This window comes from Podarcis tiliguerta, assembly GCF_965153285.1.
Source record: "Podarcis tiliguerta genome assembly, chromosome: 5".
Classification (NCBI taxonomy): Eukaryota; Metazoa; Chordata; class Lepidosauria; order Squamata; family Lacertidae; genus Podarcis; species Podarcis tiliguerta.
The window spans coordinates 28,214,429-28,242,108 of NC_139538.1; the positions used below are offsets into that span (position 1 = coordinate 28,214,429).

The window sequence follows — 27,680 nt, forward strand, 5'->3', positions numbered from 1 at the left end:
TGTAGTAAAATACAGAATATTTGTTTATTACCATTACAGAAGCTTAGAGTCAACATATTAAAGTAAAACCCTCTAATCTTCAATGAGTATTGTACAAAATACACAGGATATGTTGAGCAAACTGCTGCTATGATTCAAGTAGTCACAGACTATCGCAACAGGTGTCTAGCTTCTAACAAGGCCTATTAAGTTCTTGCACCCTGTCATGGAGATCTCAAAATAAGTTTAACAGAAACCTCAGGCAACATCCAACGCTCTGGTTCTGTTAATGCAGAGTTGTCCACTTCCAGAATAGAACTTTTCCTTCCTCTTCCCTGCAGTTTTCTGCATGCCCTCAAAATCAGCTCTGGGTTGGAGGACTCTCCAGAGTAGATTTGGGAGGCATGGAAGGAAGGGAAGGGAAGGGAAGGGAAGGGAAGGAAAGGCCTATTGCACAAGCAGAGTTCTGCTTGCAGTGCATGGGATACAAGCCTAGATCAATAAATCAAACAATGTGTGTCCCACCAGAGTGGGATTCTTCATGAACAAAACTGAGCAAGAAGTTAAATAGGTTCTGTACTGCCCATCTAAAATCAGATTCGCTATAGTGTTCAAAATAATGACAGTTTGATATTTTATTTGATATTTTCCATGAGCCTCAGAAAATGTCTCATGAGCTCCAGAGTAAAGAAGTGGGCAGCTCACTGAAAGCAATGAGTATCTTAAGTGAGATACTTCAAGACAACAGGGCTCATTCCTTTCCCTGCTAATCCCTTCCCCATTCCTCGACATATGTAGTTATTACAGAGCTTTCCTTCCTCACTCCAACAGTCTCCGCCCCACTCCTGCAGCTCATTGCAATGAAGTGGGACACACTTTTCCCCTCATGCAACCTGATTTGTAGATGGCTTCTCCAAGGTGGCAGTCTCTTTATACAAACACACCTTTTGGATCCCCCCCCCCATCTGTTTTCCTCTCAGGGCTCACTGTGTCATCTTCTCTTCCCCCTCTTTCACACAAACTATCAAAGAGGAAGTGACACGTGTGGCTGACTGGTCTTGTAACATCTGTAAACCTATATAATGTTGTGCACAGGCTTTATTGGCTGATCACCAGGAGATTTTTCAACATTACCAAAAGCAGCTGTGGAAACGCATCCTGGAAGGATTCCTAAAGATTTAACAAAATTGGTTAGTGCAAATGCCGACAAAGACAAACAGTTTTTTTTCTAATATTTATTTTTTTCCACCTGCAAACTGTAGCAAAACATGATCAGCTTTATTATGCAGACAGGTATCCCTCTACATTATAGAGAATTTAGGCATGTATAAATAGAAGAGCTCTTTAGGAAAGGAAAAACACTTCAAGAAATGAATAAAACCTTCAATTTTGAACTCATAACTCCAAACAGCAATGGTTAAAATGATGTAGGCCATTCATTCCAAGAGATACGACAGCACCTTAAAGTGACTGATCTATTTCCCCCAGTAACGTTTTTCACATAACAATGTGTTAAAAGTTACAAATACTGATATGCACAAATAACTAATTCCTAAGGAAAAAATATGTACAGTACTGCAGCATAATGAATGTGGTATCTGCAATAACTTATTAGCCAATTTTAAAATACATGATACCATTAACATTCTCCTGCCAACGCACAGATAAAAAGATGTTTCCATGGCCCCTGTTTTGCACATTACCTGGTGTTTCTTGGTTTTAATACACAATGCAGGCTTTTTTATTTTTTTTGAAAGAGTTCTCTTGTGTTTAAAGCTAAGATCAGTGAAACAAGACAACAGTGCAAGAGGCGCAGAGATGTTGTGTGATCACATAAGAGTTCTTTTAGGTAAAGTGTCTATAAGGCTATAAGAAAGGATTGGTTGATGAGCTTCCTGTTGGAAATTGCCCTGCTGGTCCACCTGCCTAAAGAAAACAAAAGAGAAGTCTCACACAAAAAGCCATATGCCAAGCATACCATCTGGACAAAACTTAATTTTTCCATTTCCTCTAGATGGGCCAACTGCCTATAATGCACTTTTAGCAAAGGCACAAGAGGAAAAGAGCTAACAGCATAGAGCAAATGTACACAGATGACTGTGTAAAACAGGATGGGGAGGTGAAAGTTTCTCTTTTTTGTATCCCTTTGGAATCAGCGATGACTCCAAATATATAAAATTACAAGCATCAAGAGCATGGCCCCCTGCTCCATCCCAACTGAACTGTCTCATGAATCCAAGTCAATAATGACAGAAAAAGTTACCTCCTGATCTAGACTACCATATCACCAGAGCTCACTTACCATAAAAGGATTACTAGATACTCCAACAGCTGTAACTTGCCCAAATGGGGTTACTACTGGTTTTGCCTGTCCAAATGCAGCAAAGCCGGCTCCTTTGTAATAAAATATCAGAAGTTAACTTTAGACTGGTAACCAAGTATCACACTATGCACATACTCTGCTCTCAGCAAGTAAACTCAATAAAATATCTGATCCCTATCTAAACAATGGGACTTAATCACTTAGTTGATTTGCTTCCTACTGTAGGTTTCTTCAACAAAATCATGTCAATTAAAAATATGACTTGAACTGCTCTCTGTGTGCTCAGAAGGCTTTACTATAGGCTTCCTCAACCTCGGCCCTCCGGATGTTTTCAGACTACAATTCCTAGCATCCCTGACCACTGGTCCTGCTAGCTAGGGATTATGGGAGTTGTATGCCAGAAACATCTGGAGGGCTGAGGTTGAGGAAGCCTGGCTTACTACAACCACCTTAGTTTCTCTTGTGCCCAGTCCTTTAAGGCTGGGATCCTAGGTGTGTCTGAAATATAAAAATACTAGCTAGCAAAGCCTTTGAAACATGCATCTTGTTCTGACATAAAGGCACATTCAAACTTCATGGTATAAAATTATGCAGAAACTAATCATACAGTAGTATATTTGCCAGATTCTTTAAGTGAAAAGATTCAGAATATCATCTTGAATACATTCCCTGTGTTTGTTAAGTAGCAACTTAGGTGTAACCTGGTTTTGCTAGGGCCAAACACGACTTATTTAGAAATTATAACACTCTTTTCCTTATAAAAGAAAAGAAAGGCTGACAAAAATTATTTGCACAATAAAAACAGCTCATGCTAGTAGAATAAATTTCACAACAATTTTTTCTGTGCCTAAGGACAAAGAACATGAGAATATAAAATACGCTGCTCAGGTGACTCTCGCCCACCCTCCTCCCTGCACCGTTATACCACCAGTGATATTCTGAAGCAGCAATGCAACATTCAATTGATGTTACACAGGATAGGCAAATACTCTTGAAATAAACAGTCTCAACTTCCAAGACATTCTTAAACTACTACTGTATACTCCCATCAGCTAAAACAAAATGTAACATGCAAGCATTTACCATTTGGTTGCTGAGTGAAAGCAGCCTGAGGAAAGGCTGCCTGGGCTGGGAATGCAGGCTGCTGGAAGTTACCACTAAAGCTAGTAGGAAGACTGTATGAGGCAGTTGTTCCAAATCCTGCAGGCATGCTCATGGATGCTGTGCCAAATGTTGCTGCTGGTAAGGGAAATGTAAGCATTCAATTATTTTTGAGCTACGGTTTTTCTGTGAAGTCACGCATATCCTCAGAATCCCTTATGAAGCAGCCAGTCACATGGCTAGCCTTAAAACTATTAAGCTTCTGGATTTTCTAAGAACACGGCCAAAATTTTGTTGGGCCTGTTCCTTTTGACAACATAACATTTGCCAGTATCTCTGCCTAGATATTTCCAAATGTTTTTTAGAAACGTAACATGGAAACTAGATATAACAGGCAATCAGGATGTGATTTTCAGTGAATACAAGATAGACGGAAATTATTTAGAGGGGACAAAAATACAAAACAGGCAGCTAATTTCAAGATTAAAAGGGCAGGAAAAAGCACCTAATTTCAAAAGTGCAATGGAACCATTTAGCTCAGTAATTCAAGAGCACTTTCAGAAATAATTTAACAAGGAAAGAATGAGCAGAAAGCATTAGAACACTGTTGCTGTTCACTGAGGTGCAAACCACTATTAAATTCTGTTCAATACACAGTTGTCAAGATTCAAGAGCAACTTCATTGGCTACCTCAGTGAAATTTTTACTCTGACAACTGATCTATCTGCCCTTTCAAGCTGATTTTTGAGGGAGGTGCTACTCAAGAAAACTCTTAACCTGGGTCACAGTAAAGAAAAGAAAAATATTTTTCAGTGGCAGCACTGCATGTGAAACAGTCTAGTAATTAATTTATACCTAATGTTACTAGACATATAAAAGTCTCACAAGAATTTCTAGAACATTATTTTACTGAACCAGGAACTATTTTTCTTTATTTACAGATTTAGAATGACGCTTCCAAGGAATTTGTTGTTGAGATCTGGCACAGATTTATGTCATCATATCCATCAATAGTTATGGCTAGCCAGGAAATACATGGCATAAGAGTTAACGGAAGAGAATTGTGGAATAAGGAGGCCACACATGACTAGAAAAATAGACAAGATACAAATAGTGCACTGACAGAACTTACACAAGCTACTATTAGCAGAGAGGATACTTAATAGTGAAGCTTGCTAAAACAGCAAAGCCAAACACATTGTGGCAAAATGGTTTGGCGCTATGACTCATTTCACTTGAGCTACTATGAACACAAGCTTCAAAACTCCACTCATTTTAAGCACCTATTAATGTGACCATGGACGTAAGATAACAATTTCCGCTTACAATCCTAAACGCACTTACTTGACAGCAAGTCCCAATGAAATAAATGGCATGTACTTTTGAGTATGTGTGTTTAGGAGCGAGGTGTAAAATGTATTAACATTTACACCGAGTAATGTCATCATGTATTTCAGGTGCATCACCATCCATGCCCACTCCATTTCAGAATATGGAAGGAGGGTTGAAAAAGTCGTACATGCAGAGAAACCAGTAACTGGCAATAAGCTATCACAAGCAAATGGACAGTTAGCCACATGAAGCTCATATAAAATGTGGCCACCTACCAAAGTGAGCCTGAGGAAATATATGAGAGTGCATTGCTCCTGAGAGGCCTTATGGGAAGTCACAAAGAGACCAGACAGTGTCAAATGATTTATAAACAACTTCTCGCAGAAATATTTTTGCATGATAAAATAGGCAGTATTAAAACACCGTTTAAAAATTCAGAATACTTCATAGACTATGTGCAAGTCACTTGTCAAATTAATTCCCCTAATAAAGAAACTATACAAGTTTTAATGTGCACAAGGGCCCAAAAGCCTTAAGGATAAATGTGTAAATTTTATTACATACATTATATACGCTAAATGAACTACAAAGATTAAGTGTTTTAAAAGTATCAACATAATGCAAATGTCTGAAACACAAATATATAAACAATTCAAATTATACTTTAAAAAGCAGGAAGTGGAAGATTTTTATCTGGACTTATCTATGTTCCCTGCTCCTAATTGTCTGTCCCAGATTGATAAAGCTACAACAAAAGCACAGACGTCTCCCCACTTACACAAATTTGACTCACATGTGACCGCGTATATGCATGACACTGGGAAATTATTAAATAAATTGATTTCAACCACAAAAGGGTGTAAAAAGAGCAAAAACAGCCTGAAAAAGAGCAGGAAAACTACAAAAATGGTCCCAAAAGAACAGGAAAATGGCTAGCAATCCCATGAGCCTTTGCACCAACCTATGAGGCCTGTGGAAAGTTGAGTTTGAGAAAGGAGGTTTGTAGGGAGGTTTTTCAAGGGTTTCCAGAGGTTTAGACAGTGTTTACAGGCTTCTTAGATGCTGCTCCCCACTCTACGCAATTTCACGTATATGTGTGGTCCCCGGGAACAGAACCCCCGCATAAGTGGGGAGACGCCTGCATTTGATTTCATAAGAGCTTAACTATATTTAGCATGTTAGTCTGCCTCAAAGTTAAAATTCTATAGTACCAGAAGGTAAACATTAATTGCTATCAAACAAATGCATAGCATGTTTTCTTTTTCTAACCTGTTGCTGCTCTGCTATTGGTTTGGAATGGGTTCGTTGAAGGTGCTACTGCGGCTACAGGGGCAGCCACAAATGGATTTGTGGATGGTGTTGCTGAAAAATTAAGAATGGACATTTTTAACACACTATACATCCCTCAAATTGCCTATCAAAAGAAAACAGCATGATAACTCTTATGTTTAAGACATATTTTTATCATTTCCTGGTTAAAGAGGAGCCTGGCACGGCTAGGCACATTTGCCTTCAAGATGTAGAGCATAGCTACTGGAACAGGAAAAATGGGGTCGTGCAGCTGAATCTCTCAAACACAGGTTAGCAATATGGCTTAGTAATGTTTTACAATACCTCCAAACTGAGCAGGAACGCTTGATGACGCAGGCTGTGTCTGTGTATTAGCACCCACTGGTACTGTTCCAAAAGCATTACTGGAAATAATTCACATTCATCAAGATCAGAGTCAGTTACTTAACAATTAAGACACCTACAGCTAATTACTGCATGTGAAAACACAGGAGGCTGTTAAATCACATTTTGCGGGGGGGGGGGGGGGGTTCCATTTCGTTCAACTTAAACCACAAGTCAAAAGCTAACGTGCTAGATCAGAATTTGTTTTCCCCAGTAGCCAAAAGTAGTCACAGCTGTATAACAAAATAAACTTAATTACGGTTCAAGCAGAAACTTGCACTTCTAGACAGTTACAATAATAATATATTTAATTTCTTTTGACATGGCTAGTACCAAGTTTTGCAAACCTCTCTCTATGAAAAGATTTGAACCAATTATGCCATTATAACCAATAAAAATATTCATACAAATGGCTTATCCCTGAAAACAATTTAAAGCAATCCTAATTTTATCTTGGAAGTAAGCCTCACTGAACTCAACAAGACTTAATTCCAAGTAAGTGTCTATAGGAATGCAGCCCTAAAGCACTGAGAATACTGAAAGCGTTTTCCCCTTTTGCCAGAATATTTGTTACATTTTTATTCTTCCTACTTTGAGTTGGCGATACTTATAGCTTGTTTAAAACCTTTCATCTGAGTAAACCAATCAACCTCTTCATCCTCCCACTGAAGCCGAAACTCCCAATGCAACTGCAATTTTTAAACGATGGGTTTTCACAAAATGTCTGCACTTCAAAATTTTACCATTTCATTTTTTTTTTGCCATTTGTAAACATGACTGGTTTACAACAACTTCTATCAAGAAAGAGTACCTGCTAACATTACTGGTGGAAGTATATGCATTACTAGAGGTTGCTGTGGAGCTGAACACACTGTCTAATTCTGCTAGAGCTGCATACTTGTCTGAAGATGCACTTGGCTGGCTTGGGGCTGACACAGTGGGACCTGCTGGTACTGTATGGGCAGCACCAAAGCCACTTCCTGGCTCACTACCACCTAGGAAGAAAAAGACCAGATTAAAAATGCACAGAGCAGATTTCTTTAGCGCTTAAGTTAGCAATAACTGAGATGACATTTTTTTGTTGAGCAACCTACTATTAGAGAGTTGCAACCATGCTTTTCCATTTTCTTTAAAATCAGAGAAAGTCATGCTCCCAGCAAATGCAAACCTTCTCCATGGCAGCATGAAACTTTATTCAACATATTGTATCAAACCAAACCTTGTATTCGCCTCATTTTCAGAAATATGAACGTTAAAAGAGAGTCCCAAGTCAGGAGCACTTTCTGAAAGTCACACATGGACATAGGCTGACCTGTTCAATGTAATACAATCAGCTCATGCAAGACCAGCATACATGTTAGGAATGCCATGTGGATACTTGCTTTAACTGCTATTCATATGTAGAACCTAAGTAAGCAGATCAAACACTACCTCCAAAATTGCTGTGGTAGTGTGAGAAAAGTGAATAGTCACTGCATGTGAATGGCTTTTCACATGGTAACAGCCATTCAAAGTGAACCCTTTCATATTTAATATCTAGAAAACAAAAAGATGATCGACTAAAGATAGGAAAAGAAATTGTGGCAAACTCCAGCATTACACAAGCAGGCTTCTGATTATGTAACAGGCCTTCCTTCCTTTCCGCCCTGCTCCCTTCGTCTGCTCCAGAGCGTCCTTGAATGCTCCAGAGCAAATTTGGGAGGCTTGCAGAGAGGAACTAGAAATCTCATTGCATAGTGGTGTTTCTTCTGCTGACACACAAACACCACTGCATTTTGCCCTAATAAATGTGCATCCTTTTTTGTATCCATGTCTAGCATAGTACAACTTTAATATGATACTGAACAAAGAAAATGAAACCTACATACCCAATAATCAATTACACTGCTTCCATCCCAAACAGTTCAACACAAGTTATTCTCTGTAGTGTTAAACTTCTAACATCATGAAAATCTTAAAAATTAGAGTACAGTTAAAGGCTGTAAATTTTTGGTTAGGATACGTTCTATAAAATATGGTGGTTAAGTATCCCACATTCACAAGCCTTTGAGTCCTTAACCTCAATTGGAGGGTAGATTCCTGAAATTACTGAGCTTTATTTTATAAGTTTATATCCTGCACATTCCATCAAAGGACCCCAGGGCGAGTGTATCCAATGCTGCTCCTACTCAAAGTAGACCTGTTGAAATTAATGAAAAAGCCCAACATGGGTCCATTGATTTCCATAGGTCTACTCTGAGGAAAAACTTAGTTGGACACAATCCACTGTTTGAGAGCCCAATGAGATCAGGATGAGGCTTCTGCTAGTTTCCTCATTGTTAAGAGGCTTTTTCCTAGCTTAGCTGCAGGAAATAAAGAAACCAAATGGTTGCAGAGCTGGCCAGGGCAAAGCTGATATTAAATACTAACAGTTAACTTGTACTATTATCCTTTATTTATTTATTTATTTATTCATTTATTTATACACCACAAAATATCAGGGCAGTGTACAACAAGGTCCACAAACACAAAAAGCAGAAGGCATAATAAAAGGAATACAGCAATTTTATATTTTAAAGATATATTTATAACCCTAAGCCTTTTTTTTTGCAAATTGCTTATATATCATAATGGGCTAATAGAGTATTTCTGATTCTTAGTTGACCCATAGTTCTAAGTTAATGAGAAATTTATCCCACAGAGGACTTTGAACTTATTTTGAAATACTGTACTGCATTCCAAACACCTCCTTTATTATAGATGTTCAGCTTTAGGCATATTTCTACTTTATTTGAAACGTGATAGAATTTATAAGGGTATAAGAGACCCAAGAGCCAGTGTGGTGCAGTAGTTGTAGTGTCAGATTAGGACAAGGAAGACCTATTCTGCCATATCCCCATTCAGCCATCAAGTTCTCTATCTGATTTCACAACCCTCTTTCTTTAATTGATTGATTGATTGATTGATTGATTGATACCTGGGTGTCTTACAAAGTTAAAATTACAATAAAACAATTTAAACAACCCAGCTCACAAGGTTGCAATGAGAGGCAAGGGAGCAGGATCAAGAGATCCATCTATGCCACCCTAACCTCCTTGGAAGAAAAGAGGGACAGAAACTCTGAAACACTGGAGCACATGAAGTCAGCTAGTCAGATATTTCTGGAAATTGCAGTTTTGGTGCACAAATTTCTGAATGATGGTGACCATTCAGCAGCTGTTGTGAATGGACATTTCTACTCTGGTTTTTAAGCTTGAAGGGAACCTGGCTGGATGGCCCCTTGTGAACTTTAAGGCTACTTTGCCTTTCAAAAGGATGAGCTATAATAACTGCAACACATAAATCTCCACAAGTTCATTTTTATAACTGCATCAGAGGGTTTTTTATGCATTGTGGATCAAAAATACATTGTGACATTGATAAGCAGGGAAAGTAGAAGAAAAGTCAAAAAAATATTCAGGTTCTAAGATCTCTATTTCTAGCATCACCAACTTGACCACATTTTGAGTTCTCTGATGGTATTAACTACACTGAAAGAGATGTATTTCCTTGGAAGCTTTGTCTTCAGTCAAATCACAGTGACATAACACCACCAGATAACTGACAGAATATAAATGGTGCTCTGGATCCTGGTGTGGATGGAGGACACAACTGAATAGAGTAGGGACCACTATTGCTGCACTAATTTTCCTTTTCCAGATCCACAATGTTTGCATGACTGCCAGTGTATCACATTTTCAAGCAATAGGCTATCAGTTTATATGGTATATAGCATTCAGAAACGTTTTAGGTAAACAATCAAAACATTTTAATTTCATCAGACTTTATTTTTAGTTTTTATTTTGCTGTCTATTGTTTTTTCATTTGCTTTAATAGTGGTTTTACTGTTCTCATTTTTTTATTGTATCAAGATTTTAGGGGGTTTGGGTTTTTTTTAATGCAAACTGCCTTGGGAGCCCTTAAGGGGGCCAAAAGGTAGTCTATAAACCTTTCATAAATAAAAGCCTACTAGAACATAACAGAACACCACTACTGCCAAGATAAATAGTGTAAGAGAACAGGTCAAAGAATAAGAATTAGTACCTTGCCCTGTGCTGAAGATATTATCTAAATTAGCAAGAGCTGCATATTTATCTGCTGACTGGAGGTTCGGTTTATTCACTGCAGCTTTACTGGCTGCAGTTGTGTTGCTCTGAGAAGCACTGAAGGCTCCAAAATCAGCACTGGAGGATTTGGGGAAGTTATCAAAGTGTGCAAAGTTAGCATTCACTGATCCAGCGCTCCCACCTGTAACAAAATAAGTTAAACATGATGGATACTTTCAAGCTCAATGAATGTCTCTTCAAATACTATTGGTGGCCTTGTGCGGATATGTTTAAAGGGTCACAAATTTCAAGAAGCTTCTCCTATGGCCAGGTCTTCGCTTGTTTAAAATAGGCTGTTTTTATTTCCAAAATCTAAAAGCCCTAGCTTACCAGTGCTATAGCAGAGTGCTGCAAGAGTAGGTGTCGCAACAAGGCTAACCTCAACGATTCACATAAGCAGCAAGTATTTTAATATTGTATCTCCTGCTGCAAATGTAGTTAAGTAAGAATTCCTTTGACTAATCATACTTTGATTATTTCTGACAGGGAAGCAGAAATATCAAGTTAAGAAGTAAACACAAAGGATCCTGAGGCTTTACTGTGACCTTAATTTCTTTCTTCCCAGGGACTACTGTTGTGGGCACCCCACATCCTATTGCTATCTTTGACGAACAAAGATAGCTGAAAGGCGTAGGAGGAGTGAGCACCACATTTTAAAAATAAAATAAAATCCACATCAGTACCTGTGACAACCATGCATTTAATGTTTTCAAATTTAAACTGAAAGAGATTCCACTCAAAGGCTGCCACCAAGTGGTCCTTAACTACTGACGAATATCTGATTCAACTGATGAAGGTAACAGGATATACAGCCTCTTTCCTCACAAGAGACTGCCACTGGGTGACCTGACTCATGGCAACATTTGAGAGATCAGTTTATGTGGGTTCTACAAAATTTGTCATTAACATTTGCATCCTTAATACGTCAAAACTCCAATTATGTGATACTGACCAGGTTTTATATAGCTATCCTTAAGTTATTAGATTCCCATAAATGCTGATAATTCAGTGACATTTTCAATTTGCAGGAAAAAGAAAACCATTTTAACTTTGACTCCAACTGTTATTATTAGGAAGTCTCAATCAAGTGCTGCTCTAGTAAACTACAAGCTAACATCTTTTAATTCAATGGCTAATGAAAAGCTTGACATGAAAATGAAAAGAAAAAAAAGGAATTGTAAATGAAGTGAGCTGAGTTTCCCACCTTGGTGGAACTTACTGCGCACAGCCTGGAGAGGGAAAGCGGAAGTAGTAAATTCACCAAAACTGCAGCTAGATGAAAGCGTTCTGAACGCTGGACAGCCAGAAATTGTGTGAGGGGTTAAAGTTAACAAAAGGGAAAAACAAAATTTTAAAAGAAAATCTTAAGACAACACACTTAAAAAAGGAAAAGGAAAAAAGAAAATAAGTCAGCCATAGATCAAGACAAGCAAACATTATACAACATGAACGAAATTAAAGAAAAAGCAAAGCAGTAGCCCTTACACATGAGATTTTTTTTTCTTTTCGTGATCGAGTAATGTACTTGTGTTACATTAAATTAGTTTCTTCTCTAGTTGCAGTGTATTTATCACCAACTTGGAATATGGAAAGCAGTATTTTTTAATTTAGCCAATATTCTGCAGTGCCAACAAACACGACACAAATATTTCATGTGTAGGGATAATCAAGAAGCTACAGGGCAAAAACTTCATGCGAGAAAAAAGCACAATCCACACCAAACAAAAGGCAGCATTCATTACAGGTTTCCCCAGAGCTTCAAAGTGTGTGTGTTAAGACAACTAGATGAAGAAAAGAGTTAAGATATTCTAAATTGTGTCCAGATTAGTTTACATTAAGAAAGCTAACAATGTTAGAGCATTTCTACCTGTATTTTGGTGCTGAAAAGCAGACTGACTTGCTGTGGGGAAACCACCAAAATTACTCGAACCACTAGACTGTCCAAATGCATCAAAGTTTGCAAAACCTGCATTTGCAGAGTTCTGCGCTGTAAATTGCAAATGAACAAAACATGTTAATGGTATGAAAACAAAAAATAGGTCATAAACTGAATCAGATTATGGCAGGCTTTGAGGGTAGCAAAGCTGCACCTCAAACATGCCACTGACATAAATTGTCACTTATGAAGTATGGGACAAATAATTTTGAAAACATAACCTCCAAATGGGAATATAGTTATTTCCATGGGATCTGTGCAAGATACATAGAACTGATGTTTGTCTCTCATGCTGGTCCGCAACACAGAAAAGATCACTTCTGCTGATCACAATACCTCCAAACACACATTTTTTGTATTGATAATAAATGTTGCACTTTTTAAAAAATACAAAAACAGCTATCAAATTCCAGCTCACACAATTTGGAGTTCTTTTAGGATGTCATCATATTGCAATACTATACTCCTGGTCTCTGTTAGATAGAGTGATGGGCCAGTTGGATCTTTGTTCACTGCTACTATGGCATCCATTTAAGACAGCTTCATCTTGTATCATGGTGATCTTACAACATTTTGGCTGACGTACAAAGCAGGCTGCAAGTTCTGTGCACCCAAGGCTTTTGGTGTTTCTTGAACAGAAAATATCCATGCCACAAAAAAATAGCTCTTGAAACTGTGAAGGAGTTTCATAAGCATTGTGCAATATGCCATGGAAAGTCAGTAACCCCACAGGGTATACACAAGCCCCTTGAGCTCACCTAAGGTAGCTCTCTGGGTCCTGGCCTTTGAGAAGTTACTGAGCCGTAAAAGAAGACAAGATAGCCAATATAAATTTTAAGAGAAAAATCCAAAAGGAAGGGCAAACAACACTGTCAAATATTGGGCCAAAAGAAATTATGATTTTTAGTATTTCCATCACTTTACAATATTGAGAATGTAAGGCAAGTAACAAAGTGCACACATTACAAAGTTGTCCATAGATGCAACAAGGTTAATCAAAGTTTGAATATATTGTTCCTATAATCACTTCCAGAAACATGCAATCAAAGAGTTAACTAGTGAGTTGAAACCACTCTGAAATTCAGCACCTCTTTCTGTTGTTCCATTAGACTGCCAGATCACAGAGGTTCAGTAACAATAGAAAACAGAGTTCATAGAATTCCCATCGGGGCCTGGACTTGGAAAACTTTTATCACCCTTGGAACTCTCAATTCTAGTTTCCAGCCCTCAAAGCTTTTCTTGCCTCTTCCCTTCCATCAATCATGCACCATTGCTTCTTTCTTCAGTAGAAAGTATCCAACTTTATTTTCCTTTGGTTCCTGCATTATTTGTTACTCCTTTTGACTGCCCTGACTTTTCATAAGTCTGATATGCACTCCTCTCTCCTTCTGCAACAAAGCACATTATTCTCTCCTCATGCATAATCTCCATTTATCCTTCCCTCCTGGTTCTTCTCTTAGTTCATTGCCTACTCTGCTCCTTTCATCCAACCTCCTTGCTTCTGAGTCAACACCTCAGGGGTGTTGGGAAATGCATGCAAGCAGTGGCCAGACCCAAATGCGAGCAGTCAGACAAGCATTCACTTATAAAATTGTACCCAATTCACCTACGATCCATATATTTAATTTCTCACACATACACACACAGAGAATGGAAGAGGAAGAGGGAAGTCCTGAGAGGGAATTCCCAAGAATCAGCATGGGATTAGAAATCCCAAGCAGTTAGTATGCATTCTGTGCTTACTGCTCACTTTCATCCAGTGATGAAGAAGCTTCTCTTCCTCTACTGACAGCACAGAAGCAGAGCAAGCTGCTGGAAGAGGGACAGAGCAATTCTCCAGGTCACCTGTCTCCCTCTGCAGTCAGGACATATGAATGAAACAAGCATGGGATTGGGCCATACAGAAAGGATCCAGATATGATATAGGCCCAATCTGGCTCAAGGTCTGGCAGCTCTCCACCCATTCTGTAAAGGCCACTCACCACAGAATGCCACACCAATACATTTGCTTAAAACGCAACCAATAGTACTCATTTCCCAAACATAACTATTTTCATAAACAGAAGTGAACGAATAAATTGAGAGCTGGTATAATATATTCAATTATACAAACTGTCAAGTGCTTGATTATCAGGCTACTCAGTATGTTATCCTTTCAACCTTCCCTTTGCAATATAAGAATAATGACCTACCTTACAAGGTTGTGGTAAGGATTATTGAGAGAATGTATGCAAAACACTATGAACAATTTAATTGTAGATTTGGTATTCCATATAAGCTATACTACAAGTACTAAATTCTCAATTTATGATCCTAAGATAATAGATTGGAAGGGCCAGATGTTTAAAACAATTAATAGTGCACAATGTCAATAACTAAGGTTTTCATAATGGTGAGGGAATGCCATTTTGCCAGTTATTTCAGAATTATGACAGGCAAATCAGTCCACTTTTTCAGACTAAGTTTCCTGCTTACATTTAACAGTAAAGGGAAAGTGGTAATTTCAGTGTAACAGCTAAGTGGCAAATTTAACCATTCTTATTGAAGCAAATTGGGTAAATAGTTTTTTTAAAAAACTAAACAAAACTATACTACGTGCATTTGTAGGGACTGGATTTCAATATCAGTTATCAGTAACAAATCCAGGAATGGAAAAGACTATTACCTGTATGACTGTTGAAATGTGCAAAATTAGCAAAATTCGCTGTGGCTGTGGAATGAGGAGCAGGAGCAGCAAATATGTCTGAACCAAGGTCAGAGAGAAGATCAAACTGTTTCTTTTCTTGTAACTGTCCTTGAGATCGATTTACAACAGGAGACTGTAAACAACAAGTTAAAGTTGGCTAAACAAACATGAAGAGAGATTAATCCAAGGTTTTATTCCTGATGTAGAAGGACACACCATTTTACTTTTCACCCAGATCAAGTTATTCTATCTGATAATGCACTAAGGGATCTGTGCAACCATTCCATCCCTTCAACTCTCTGTGAGTAGAGGAAGGTTTTGACCTGGCACAGAAAGAATAACAAAGTTGGTGCCAGGAATGCCTAGCTGGAGAGAGCATTCCACAGACAAAGGTCCACTGCTATAAAGGCCCTTTGTCATCATGCTCTGAACCTCTCTCAGAGGGGGTAACTGTAGGGCCTCAAATATTGACTTAAGAGTATGGTTGGGTTCATAGCAGAAGAGGCATTCTGTTAAATATTGGAGTCCTGAGCCATGTAAGGCTTTGCAAGTTTAAATGAGCATTTTCAATTAGGCCTGGGAATATACAGGCAGCTAATGCATCCAGCCAGAATAGCAGTTATATGATCCAAATATCTGAGAGAAGAGATACGAGTGCTGAGCAAGCAATAAGGCTGGCTGAGATTCAGCATGGCTAAAAGAAATGAGAGTAGGAGGAAAAATCAGAAATTCGGGAGAACTGTAGGGTGTGAAAGAACAGTTTTTGCCCCTCTACTCACTTGTGTAGGTGTGCTCTTATTTAAGTGCAGTGCCGGTGCAGACTCTCCCAGAAGAGATTTAAGTGGCTTGACTTCTGGAGTACTACTTGTACTACTAGCAGAGGAGCCAGATATAGATGCATGGACAGATGCCACAACTTTTGCTTGTTCTGGTGGAACATACCTAAGACAAATATATATTACAAATTTAATAGACACAGTCCCAATATATCTTGTTAGAAGAAAGAGAACCCAAAGTTACTTTTCCAAGCACTATAGCAGGGGTTCCCAAACTGTGGTCCACAGACCACAGAATGAGCTTCATTCAGGTAGTCTTGGTGTGTCTGTGGATTTGTGGCTGAAGATGGGAGGTGCCAAAGTCATTCCTTTAAATACGTATATTGATTTCTAATTGTATATTATGGCTTTTATTTCTTATATTGTATTAAAACTGGAATTCTATGGAATTCAAACTGTAATAAAATACTGTAAGAAACAAAAGCAGCAATAAAAATAAAATTAAATATCATATAGCATCTAACACAGTACATTACAACTGTTAAATTGGGCAGAAAATCATTAAGCGGTCTGTCAAGAACCTCGGCAATTTTCAAGTGCCCCAGGAGGTGGTGAGGTTGGGAACCACTGCACTATAGCAGCTTACAACACAAAACAGCCGCCATGCAAATACAGTTTCAACAAATCTCCCCATAGCAGTCTTATGACAAGAGACCCCAGAGTAGAACAGTTATTTTGCAAGACTATTTCAATTCAATTCCAGTTAAGCTACTACCAGCAGTTGTCTGCCCTAGAATCCATCTCAAATACTCTGATAACTTGCCAGTCCTGGTCTTAAGAGTATAAGGCAATGAATGAATGGAGGCAGTGGGCAATATCATCTAACAGTTTCAAGTACAATTTCTGTAACAGTACAGCTCTTAATGTTTATGTCAACTGCTGCTAAGGTGCACTAACCTCAAGAAGAGCAGATCAAACATGCTGCACATTTGGGAATGTGTTATAAAATTTACAGTATTTTGGCAGCATACTAAACTTTAAGGAATTCATTGAATGGTACACTAAACAAACTAAATTCTCAATTAATGCTACTGACATTTTTAATCCCAAACTGAAGTATCCCCAAGGTCTGCTCATACAAGACTGTTTCCCACATCAGTGTCTATTTCATTGAGGAAAATCCAGTGTTCATTGAATATACAGTAAACCTGTACATCTCTTTAACTTCACGTACACCTACCAAAGAGTATGTTTTTGTCATGTTTTCCACCTTTGTGGAAGCAATATGTATGTAATAAATTATTTTGCCACATAAGTAGTGGGGAAAGGAAGCTGTCTCATGCTACAGAAGACCACTGGTTCAGCTAGCTAGGTTTATCCTGGCTGGGAGAGGCTCTCCGTTGTTTCAGAAGGGAGACATTTCCTGCCTTAACTGGAGGTCGTAGGTAATGAACCTGGGGCCTTCTGCATGCAAATCAGATGCTCTACCACTGAGCTATGTCGCTTCTCCGCCAAAAAGTCCCATCACTGGGATTTGAATTTGCAGTCTTAACCTTCCTCCTGCTTCTGTCCAGTACCTACAGACTGGCTTAGTCAATCATAGGCACTGTCAACAAGCCTGCCTGAAAGTTACTACAAAAAGGGAACGCATGCTCCTATGCCACAAGAACTGCTTCCTGGCAAATTTTCCTTTGTCCAGTCTTACCCTCAATACTACCTAACGGATCGTTTTAGAATACCCTGCTCCTTGTGGTCAGGAACAATCGTTTTGTATTCTTTGGGAGAAGTGCCTACCCTCATACTAGCCCAAGCCCAATGAAACATCATCATAATAATGGAGAAAGGAAGTTGTTCCAGGGGCCCGAGAGGAATAATCTCTAAGATAGTGATCAAGATTTGGCAATTAGAAATGAATCGTGGGAAGCTATCTTCCAGCAAAGCATCCAGACAAAGTAAATAACAATACAGATAAGAGCATGTATATACTTAAATGATAGTTATACTAGCAAAATTAAGAAACACCAATTTTAGCAACAAAAAAAGTTGTTTTAAAATACTAGCAAAATAAGGTGTGTACTGACCATCTTTTCTTTTCATATTTTTCTTGTAAGAATTCCTTGACCTTTTGAGGATCCCTGAAGTCTGGAATTGCTGATGATCTATCATCAAATAATCCTAGCCAAATCTGTTTACACACCTTGTGGAGGAAACACAATACAGTATTAGGTTAAATCAATTTCAACTTGTTCATTTAATTCATATAAACAGTGCAGACATACACTTACCAAGGAGTTAAGTCCCACTGTGTTCAACCAGGTTACTTTCCGAGTAAGCATTTATAGGTGTGCATTGAGACACAGTAATCTGATCCTGCTATGCATACCTGCAAGGCCGTTTAGCTCCTCTACAATAGTAACTATTTATATCAAGAAGCAGAATAAGCATTGTGCTTAAGAATTTACTGGTATGCATATCAGTGCTTTTCATAAATCTCCATCCGTTTTATGACAGTGTAATTGTTTAATATAGTATCACCAAAACATGACGTTCAGTTATTCTTATCCTGCATTTCAACCCAAACAAAGGCCCCTAAAACAGTATACAACAGGTTTTACCCCAAATAAAAACCTGCAATTTACAAATTACATCTTTGAGGGGTTTTGTTTCAAAGCTTTACATACATTTCTGTAAAAATGCATCTAAATTTTTATTTGTAATTCAAAAGATCTTGAATGCCTAAATTAATACAAATGGTTAATTGAAAGATGCATTCTAGTCCAATATATATAATTTGGTACAAAAAGGTTACTGAAACAAACCATACAGTTTCCAAACTGGTTATGGCTTTCTAGAAGAGGATGCTAGGGGCCATTTTTTAAAAAGGACACAGATTAGGTGTTGAGGGGAGCACACAAAATCCTTTTGACATCACAGAATCACATCATGGGAGTGGTCTGTAAGAAAAAATGTGTTTTTTTGTTGTTGTTTTTAAAAACTAAAACTTTTTAAAATAGATAAACTTAAAATTGGGGACACAAAAGGCCTTTTGGCATAATGGCAACACATAAGGAGACCCACAGGACTTTAAATGTGTTTTTTTTAGAATGTATATATTACAACAGGTGGCCAAGTGGTTGCTCAGTTCATTGTGATAAAGGTAAAGGTACCCCTGACTGTTAGGTCCAGTCACGGACGACTCTGGGGTTGCGTGCTCATCTCGCTCTATAGGCCGAGGAAGCCGGCGTTTGTCCACAGACAGCTTCCAGGTCATGTGGCCAGCATGACTAAGCCGCTTCTGGCGAACCAGAGCAGCGCATGGAAATGCCGTTTACCTTCCCGCTGGAGCGGTACCTATTTATCTACTTGCACTTTGACATGCTTTCAAACTGCTAGGTGGGCAGACGCTGGGACCCAACAATGGGAGTTCACCCCGTCACGGGGATTCAAACCGCTGACCTTCTGATCGGCAAGCCCTAGGCTTTGTGGTTTAGACCACAGCGCCACCTGCATCCCATATATTACAGCAGGAGACCAAGTGGTTGCTCAGTTCATTGCAACTGGATAGGACAATTGTTGCATAAAGCTGAATAAATGTGTTCAGGGATAAGGGCATCTATTCCCTCCTAGCAAATGCAAAGAAACTGGGATTTTGCATGCAGATTGTTGTTGCCAGTCTGCATTTAACAGCAATGACGAAAATGAGGACTCCCATGGGTCACCCTGACTAATATAAACCAGGAAGTTGGCCAGGAACAGCTAGCTGCCTAAGTGCAGGCAGGCAGGCAGGCAGGCAGGCAGCCACAATAATTTAATTTTCTTTCTAGAAACAAAATATTAACACTAAGCTTAAGAAAATTCTCAATAGGTTTTTGCAAGTGAATGGATAATACAGGTAGAGAGCTATAAGCTGTATATATCTCAAATCCTAGCAAAAAGTGAACCAATTTAAATTAAAGCAACTAAGTTGTTAATGTACTGAAAAGCATGCTTTGATTTATGAAAGCTTCCTCGTGTGCACTCCTGCTATTTCCTAGAAAGGACACTTTCCACAGTTGATGCAAGTATGGAATGACTGGAGTGCCAGTTTAGCTTTCATTCAAGATGCAACTGCACATTACTGCTTATGCAGACTGGTTAAAAACCTGTATCCCAGTATTTTCCACCTTATGGCACAGAGCTCATTTGGGTAACTTCTAGTTAAAAATAGGTGGTCTGATACACAATTACAAATAAGTCACATTTCATTCATCTGTAGACTACTCTGTATGAAAACCGTTTGGTAATAAAGATAATGAACATTTCAGAATATGCCATACAATGAATGAATAACGTATATTTTGCAGCAGCCAATTACTAGATTTACAATTTGACATAGTAACAAAGCAGAACTATAGTACAAGCGAAACTTGCCACAGGAAGGATTTTGAAATGGTGTTCCTGGGTAAGCAAGCAGTAACTTGTATTCAGTAAATACCCTAATTCCTTTGTCTTAGTCACTGATCTATTGGCTAACATATGCTTCCTAGAAATGCAAGAACTGAAAGCATTAGTCCAACACAATTTTAGATACTCCATAAATAATAATTGCACTTCAGTCAGGAATTACTTGCTTGGCTGCCTTTATAAGACATTTAAATATTCCCTCTATACCACTTTCATTTTACTTGATTACATTTTATTCTATTTCTACAGGAACTACCTCACTCCTGTTTTGTGAGCATAGTAATTTATTATGGCACAGTATCTCTTCATCTGCAGCAGTTTATTCCTTTGCAAATACTGTAATGGGAACAACGTTTGTGTATCACACAATAAAAAATATTAAGTAGACAAAAATAAATTTATCAAAATGTAAGAAGGTTGTACTCGTCAATTATTTGTGTAAGGAATTGCTCTAAATACCACAACTGCTTACAGAGACCCTTTAATAGTTTCTGCATCTTTCAACGGTAACTTATGACCACAACTGCTCATATTACATTTCCGATAAAACAAGAAAAATATAGAGAAACAAGAAAAATATACTGATTAGCCTGGTCCCAAGAGGATATAAATGCCCATTTATTTCTCACCACTTTGTTATGGGTTTAAAGAACTGATCTCCCACCCCTACCTTTTTCCTCCACTTTCCTTTTGTGGCTTAATAAGTGCCCTTCTCTCTTTTTAACTGATGTGAGCTGCTCTGGGAGACAGTAACTAATAGAAAAAAGGACAATAATACAGTAAACAAATATGAAAACTTTAGGGAAGCTATGCTGATGTTGGCTCCCACCTATGATAAATTTGTATAGCATCACAACTAGCTTACACATGCATCATAGGGGCATCAATATTTGTAAGAATTTGTATTGCAGAAAAGGTTGGCACACATAGCCCCAGTCATCCTAGATATAACATAAGTTTGAGGGAGATTATTACACCAAAGGGTCAAAGCCTTGAAACATTAAGTTTAGTGCACTGCAGAGGACAACCCTCCCAATGAAGACCATGCCACCTTACACATGGGATAGACTGTCAGACTATGAGAATTCTATTGCCCTAATGCTGCAAAAGGTTTAGGGTTAAAAGAACAAGGCCTAAGGAGCTTTGGTTTTATGTGCTTCGTCCCATTGCATCAGGAAATTAATAACTCCAATCCTGTTACGTAGCAAAACAGAATCAAAACCAGGTTCTTAATCCCATTTTGAAGGTTAAACACCAACTATGTTTGCCTGTTTAGACAAGAAAAGTATGGATTGGCACAAGTGATATTCTTTTATCTTCTAATCAAGCATAAATATGTTTCACTATGCTCTACCAGAAAAACTAAGTGCTATAAACCCCTTTCTAAAAATAACTTTTAACTGATTGCCGAAGAATGGAAAAGTTTATTGCCAATGTAAGTTAACTATATTCCTCAGCAAGCAGATGACCTGACTGAATAATGTAAGACAGAGTCATGGGCCAGGCTCCATCCATGTGTATTAGCTATCACCTACTATTTTTTTAACTATAAAGACCTACAATTTTATTATTTATGGTGTCTTTATGGCATTCATAAAGTAGTTGGGATACCCTGCTAATGCCTAAATGAAGTACTCATTTCATGAGATGCCATGTGTTCAGTGTCAAGTCTCAAAACATAGTATTCCCCTAATTTATGCCAAATTTACTTAGATCTTTTACAATGCTGTTAAGAGATTATTTCTAGAAGATTCCAGAACCAATGCCTGTAATCTGATAACTATCTGCCTTCACAACAGAAGACATGGGGCAAATCCCAGTGCCTGAACTAACTTTTGCAGGAAGGGAGTCTGAGGAACTGAGGCAGATAGTGGCTGATAAGAGATGAAGTTCTAGGCCTAAAAGACAAAATAAAAGATGACAAATTGCTGGGTCCAGATGGCATCCACCCAAAGAACTCAGATGTGAAATTGCTGAACCTTTAACAAAAATATGTAACTTGTCCCTCGTAATCAGCCTCCATACCAGAGGACTGGAAAGTAGCCAATGTAACATCAATTTTTAAAATGGGATTTAGAGGAGATCCTGGAAATTACAGGCTGGTTAGCTATATCTGCCCTAGGAGAACTGGTGGAAAGTATTGTTAAAGATAAAATAGCCGAACATACAGAAGAACAAGGCTTGCTGAAGCAGCTTTAGCATGGACAGAGAAGAGTTTTTCTCCTCTCATAACCAGTGTTAGAAACTGGAATAGAAAAGCTTGGAGCCAAATGGCTCCTGGGACCTGGGTTGTGGAAGCAACACTTTTTATTTATTATTTTGATAAGCCTGAATTAATACGCAATTCACACAAGTGACACATTGTTGATACCACATTTTTAGCAGAAATTGTTAATACCTGTTTATTTCTGTGTTTACAATAAAAATATTGATACCATACTTCAGTTTTCAAAACACTCTACTCTTTATTGTTAAACTCCTTAACATATTGTCTGTCCTTAACATAGACTTCGAAGCTTCAAATCACATACATTTCAGTAATCCTTGAATGTCAGCCAGGCACAAAAAAATGGCACCCAGACTTTTGGAGGTGCTCACAAATGGAGACTCTTTAGGTGCAAAATGTGCCTGGCACCCTGCTAATGTCAAACCCTGTTCATAACACCACTACTCGTGGACATCCACTGAAGCTGAACCCTGGATGATTCAGGACAGATAAACGAAAGTATTTCTTCATACTTAAACAATGGAACTGGTTCCCACAGAAAGCAGTGATGGCCACCAACTTGGATGGCTTTAACAGACTATTAAGATAAGTTCATGGAGGACAAGGCTATCAACAGCTGCTTGTTCTACAAGTTGTTGGGAATTGCAGGTGGGCAGGTGCTTCCAGGCTTCCCAAAGGCACCTGCTTCACCAGTGTGAGCAGGATGCTGGACTAGACAGGCTACTGGCCTGATTCAACAGGCTCTACTTAGGTTCTTCTTTCCTCCAGGGTTTTCCATTTTTATATTACAAAACCATTACATTTTCTGGTAATTTCGAAGATCCCACATGCAGCAACTTCTTCCTTTCTCCCTATAATTAGCATATGGCAAGTTACTGCTGCCCTGTGTAAAATGGATGGGAATTAAGTGGTTTGAGGAAAGACCACTCATCTTTAACAGCAGTTCTATCCACACTGAAAAATGTAGCACTGCGGTATTTTGAACAATAAACAGTTTTGTAGAAGAAAAAGGAAAAAGAGTAACAAACACAATTGGCACAAGGCTATGAGACATCGTTCCTGCTGCAGAAACCAATTTGGAGGGGTCTGAAGTTTCATAGTTCTCAAATACTATTTTTTTGCTACAAACAGCAAAGAAAATTTCAATTCTCATTTTCAGCATGGGAGTGGCTAACCTTTTCTGCCTTAGGGGCTGTATTCATCCTTGGCTATCTCTCTAGGGTGCACATGCTGGTGGGTGGGTTTGGCCACTCTCCCTCACACACAAGATACACCCTCACACACAGCCCCCAGTTGGTCCACACTCAGCTCAGGATGACGGTCACTGCATCCTCCCCACTGATCAAGTGATGATAATCTGATGATAATTTGCCATTTCTAATACCCTTCAGGGTGCTGGGAAGGGTGGGTTACAAATCTATGACCATCCTGCACCATGTCTACTTAACACTCCATTTTTACCAACACCAAAATCAGTGTGGTTTATAGGGCAGTGGGGACTTCATTAGTCCAAGAGTTAACCATCCCTGAATTAAAGGCTTCTATCTTCTTGAAGAATGATAAATCACATTCATTTGAGGACTATTTATTCCCTTAAAAACAAGTCTGTAATACTTACTTCATTCCCATGTTTCTGCAGAAATTCTATTTCTTGCTGTGTGAATGTGGTCATGGAAATGGACTTCACTCTGTGAGGTGGATTTAAACCTCGTCTATAAAACAAGAAAATTGAAGGAAGTCATTCTAGAAACTTTTCAAGAAGAAAATAAAGTTCTACTATGCCTTGAAGCTACAACTGGTAGCTTCATCCTAGCTCTGAACCATCCTAGCTCTGAAGAATCTTAGGCATGAAAGAAAATTGCCTTTTTCTAAGTGTTAGTACTTGTTTTGGAGTATTTATCCAAGAGCAGTGAAAAAGTTAGGCCTAATAATTTTAGTTTAATGAATTTATAATTTTACAGGAATCAATTAAGAATATCAGATCTCAATTCCATAGCCCTTTCTCTTAAGGACATTAATCTTTTGAAGGGACTAAGGAACTGGATGGTTTAAAGTACTTTGTAAAGATACAGATTCACTTGGTTGCCTTGAATCTGTGACATTTTCTCCCTACTATTTACCTACTTAAGATCTGGAAAGCTAAAAGTGTTAGATAACCTGAGGTTTCATATATTATTTTGATTTTTAAGTGTTCGATGTCTTACTGTGTTCTAATTTGTTGGAAGTCACCCAGAGTGGCTGGGGTAACATAGTCAGATGGGCAGCACATAAATAAATAATAATAATAGCATCATCAAAGTATTTGAAACTTATTTAAGCATCGTATTGCTAGCATTGAAGTTTTATTAATTTAACAGATTTTTCTACTCTAAAAATGCACACATGTCCAAGAAATTGATTTATTTAAACTGCTTAATATTTCAAAAATCTCCAAGCAATATAGTCTAATAAACAAGCAAACAGGAAGAAGTTTATTTGCTCCACCTCCCTCCATATTTGTCTCTTCAGCCTTCTTAAAATAAAACCTGTTCCTTAAAATGTGTGTGGCAAATTTACGGTCCAAACACTGTTGAACTTCCGTCATCCCTTGTCATATCACACATGGTCCTGTCTCAGTTTGAGAATGGTTATGCTAATTTCAACTGCAAAAGTTCAGCAGCAACCTTGCCACTGCTATAATGTATGAAATAGAACCCAAAGGTCTGGAAGTGAGAGAACCAATGATTCCTGCAAGTACTAAATAGGAAACTTCAGCAATACATCTAAGCTACACCTCTGTATAAGGATTACTGCAGGAAGGATTAGTGACTCAACGGAAATAGTGATATGGCTAAAGTTACTTTCATGTGTACTTGTAATGGTGAACTAGTAAAAATCAATGAAGAGTGAATTTGTGAGTATATAATATAAGTACATGGTGCTGACAGCAAGTCTTTTTACATATAATTTTTATGGATAACTTTTTACATGCACATGTGTCTAATTATGGATGACAAGTGATGGATTCCTTAAACATGGTCACACAGGGAGCACTATAACTTTGGGTCTACAAGTTATTTAGCATAAGACCTTCCAGTGACTTTCTTTACTATACGCTTTAAACTGGATATCCAATTGTCAGTTTGGAACCTTCCATACAAAGCACATATTCCACCTATGAGCTCCAAACCAGAAGCAGGAGTCAACAGTTCTGATCTATTTGACAAGTGCCGTACCTTCATTTTAGTAACTGTCACAGCAAATCAAACTCCATGTGCAACACCATGTGGTTGAACAAAACAAATCTTGCAAGGTTAAAAGGATAACATGCTGGAGAAAACTGCAACTGCTTCAAAATGATGAGGGACAATTTGCACAGTTTGCAAACCATTTGCACCGCAAGTTTGATATTAATTGGGGTACGAAAAAAGACCAAATTATGCTAACCAAACAACTGGCATGGTGAACTCAAATCCAGAGGTTAACCAGTAACCATTAATCTGTTTCCTGTTGTAAACCCTCAAGGCAAATTTTTAATGTGCTCAATAAACTCAAACCCATGAAGGGAACACTCAGGCAAAAGCGTATTTGCCATCTTAATTACAAGAGTACCAAAAAATAAAAATGCATCTGCAGAGTATTTGTCAAGCTTTCCCCACCCTTTTTACATACTTCCTGGATTAATATCACAATTGGCACCTGTCCACCTCTAGCCTTTCATATGCTCTAAGGGAACTTGATCAAACTAGCAGACAAAGTTTGCATCCCTCCTCCTAAAAGCGTAGCACACTTTATATACAGAGAGAATGTGCTCGTTAAGACCCTCCATTTTTCATTACCGATATTCCTCCCACTTTTGAGAAAATAAAACCCACCCCTGCTACACTTAAGGGACGCTGGAAAATTCAGCAAGCCCCACACCATCTATCCTCCACCACATCAGCTTCCTTCTTTTCTTTCCGGGGATCTCTTCAACCTGGTCCCCCAATTCTCACCCGTACCCATGCGCAGCCCTCTTGCACACCGTGTGCCCCTGTCACTCGCCTGAAAGACACACGAGCAACCCCCACCCCACCCCCGCTCTCCGCCCAACACCACGCGCCCCATTCCTCTCAAAGGGTCTGGCCCAGCAATTATGGGGGAAATGAGAGGAGGGAAGAAAAAATGAACCCCCCCCCACACCGCAAACTGCCCGCAGTCTCGTTTACGCTTCAGCCTCTCCCCACCCACACACCCCCCTCCCCGAGACCGCTGCCAATTCCCATATGGGATCAGGAGCGGGGCGGGGCGGGGTGTCTTCACCCCCCCCTCCCAGCCCCCCTATTCCTCCTCAGCTCCACCACCCCCTCCCTCCCATCGCCTGCTTAAAGCTCTCGATTGTTTCCTCCCGCCTGGGAGGAGGTCAACCCTTCCTCCTCCTCCTCCTCCTTCCTTTCTTTTTCTCTCAGTGTCTCTTTTTTCTCTACGTCTCCTCAACTCTCCTCTCCTCAACTCACAGGATGCCGGAGCAGGAGGTACACACGAAGCTGCCCACCGTCATGTCGGTGTAGGTGGGGCCGCGCTGGTCGCAGTCGAAGCACTTGCGGTTGGGCGGGAGGCTGCTCATCTCCCTCAGCAGCTTCAGGTGCTTCTCCTCCTGCTTCCGCTTGGCGCTCGCCGCCATGGCTTCGGAGGAGGCGGCCGGGTAATGTGTGTGTGTCTGTGAGCGCGCGCGGAGGTATAGAGGCCGCTCCCCGGGCTCGCTCACGCCGGCCGGGGAATGAGGAGGGAGGCCGGGACCCGTCCGGCTCCGAGACGCCCGTGAGGGGGACGAGGCTTGGGCCCGCGCCCCTGGCGCGCGCGCGCGCAACCCCAACTGACGGACCGACGGAAGGAAGGGGAGGGAGGGGGGAAAGGGAAGGAGGGGGAGGGGAGCGGCGTCGGCCCTCGGCGAGGAGGACGGGGCGGCTGAATGACGAGCCGAAGCGGAACCTGCGCGGCACCTTTTCTCTGTAGAGACAAGGAGAGGAGGAGGAGGAGGAGGGGAGCGAGCAGGAGGAGGAGGAGGTGGAGAGCAGCTCGGCGATAAGCCGCCGCCTGCGCCCTGAAGGCGCCTGACGA

The 27,680-nt window shown here is 39.4% G+C and overlaps 2 protein-coding genes and 1 long non-coding RNA gene across 39 annotated transcripts in view; 1 reads left to right on the top strand and 2 right to left on the bottom strand.

Annotated features, from left to right (window-relative positions):
- SLC19A3 (solute carrier family 19 member 3) overlaps positions 1-5,004 on the top strand; it is a 37,295-nt gene extending 32,291 nt beyond the window's left edge. For 7 of the 8 annotated variants that reach the window (XR_014511865.1, XR_014511866.1, XR_014511867.1 and 4 more), the window contains one exon: positions 4,345-5,004. The gene's annotated coding sequence lies outside the window, so the exon portion shown is untranslated. The remainder of the gene's footprint in view (positions 1-4,344) is intronic. The other variant, XR_014511868.1, reaches the window with a different exon arrangement.
- On the bottom strand, positions 1-27,680 carry AGFG1 (ArfGAP with FG repeats 1). Of its 30 annotated transcripts, none has more exons than XM_083442711.1 (15): positions 27,077-27,676; positions 24,220-24,313; positions 18,013-18,128; positions 15,935-16,097; positions 15,135-15,288; positions 12,401-12,520; positions 11,753-11,827; positions 10,472-10,675; positions 7,221-7,404; positions 6,350-6,429; positions 6,005-6,097; positions 5,011-5,058; positions 3,386-3,541; positions 2,282-2,373; positions 1-1,905 (listed from the first exon to the last, which is right to left on the bottom strand). In XM_083442711.1, exons 1-15 carry the CDS (start codon positions 27,241-27,243, stop codon positions 1,846-1,848), a joined length of 1,806 nt encoding a protein of 601 aa, XP_083298837.1. In that variant the 5' UTR covers positions 27,244-27,676; the 3' UTR covers positions 1-1,845. The 30 variants fall into 30 exon arrangements, with proteins under 30 accessions (XP_083298837.1, XP_083298842.1, XP_083298826.1 ...); XM_083442716.1 differs by having other exon boundaries at positions 7,308-7,404; positions 11,738-11,827; XM_083442700.1 differs by having other exon boundaries at positions 3,386-3,538; positions 11,738-11,827.
- LOC310678750 lies at positions 8,428-9,958 on the bottom strand. Its single transcript, XR_014511933.1, has 2 exons — positions 9,756-9,958; positions 8,428-9,717 (listed from the first exon to the last, which is right to left on the bottom strand). It is a non-coding gene; the product is annotated as an uncharacterized lncRNA (long non-coding RNA).

Bases quoted from the DNA above. Each gene is read 5' to 3' on its own strand.
- AGFG1 (XM_083442689.1), bottom strand. From the start codon at position 27,243: ATGGCGGCGAGCGCCAAGCGGAAGCAGGAGGAGAAGCACCTGAAGCTG. The intron at 6,430-7,220 runs GTACTCTTTCTT...AATTATTTCCAG, and splicing joins TCCACCAGTAATGTTAGCAG to TAATGCTTTTGGAACAGTAC. The intron at 6,098-6,349 runs GTATTGTAAAAC...TTAATTTTTCAG, and splicing joins CGTTCCTGCTCAGTTTGGAG to CAACACCATCCACAAATCCA.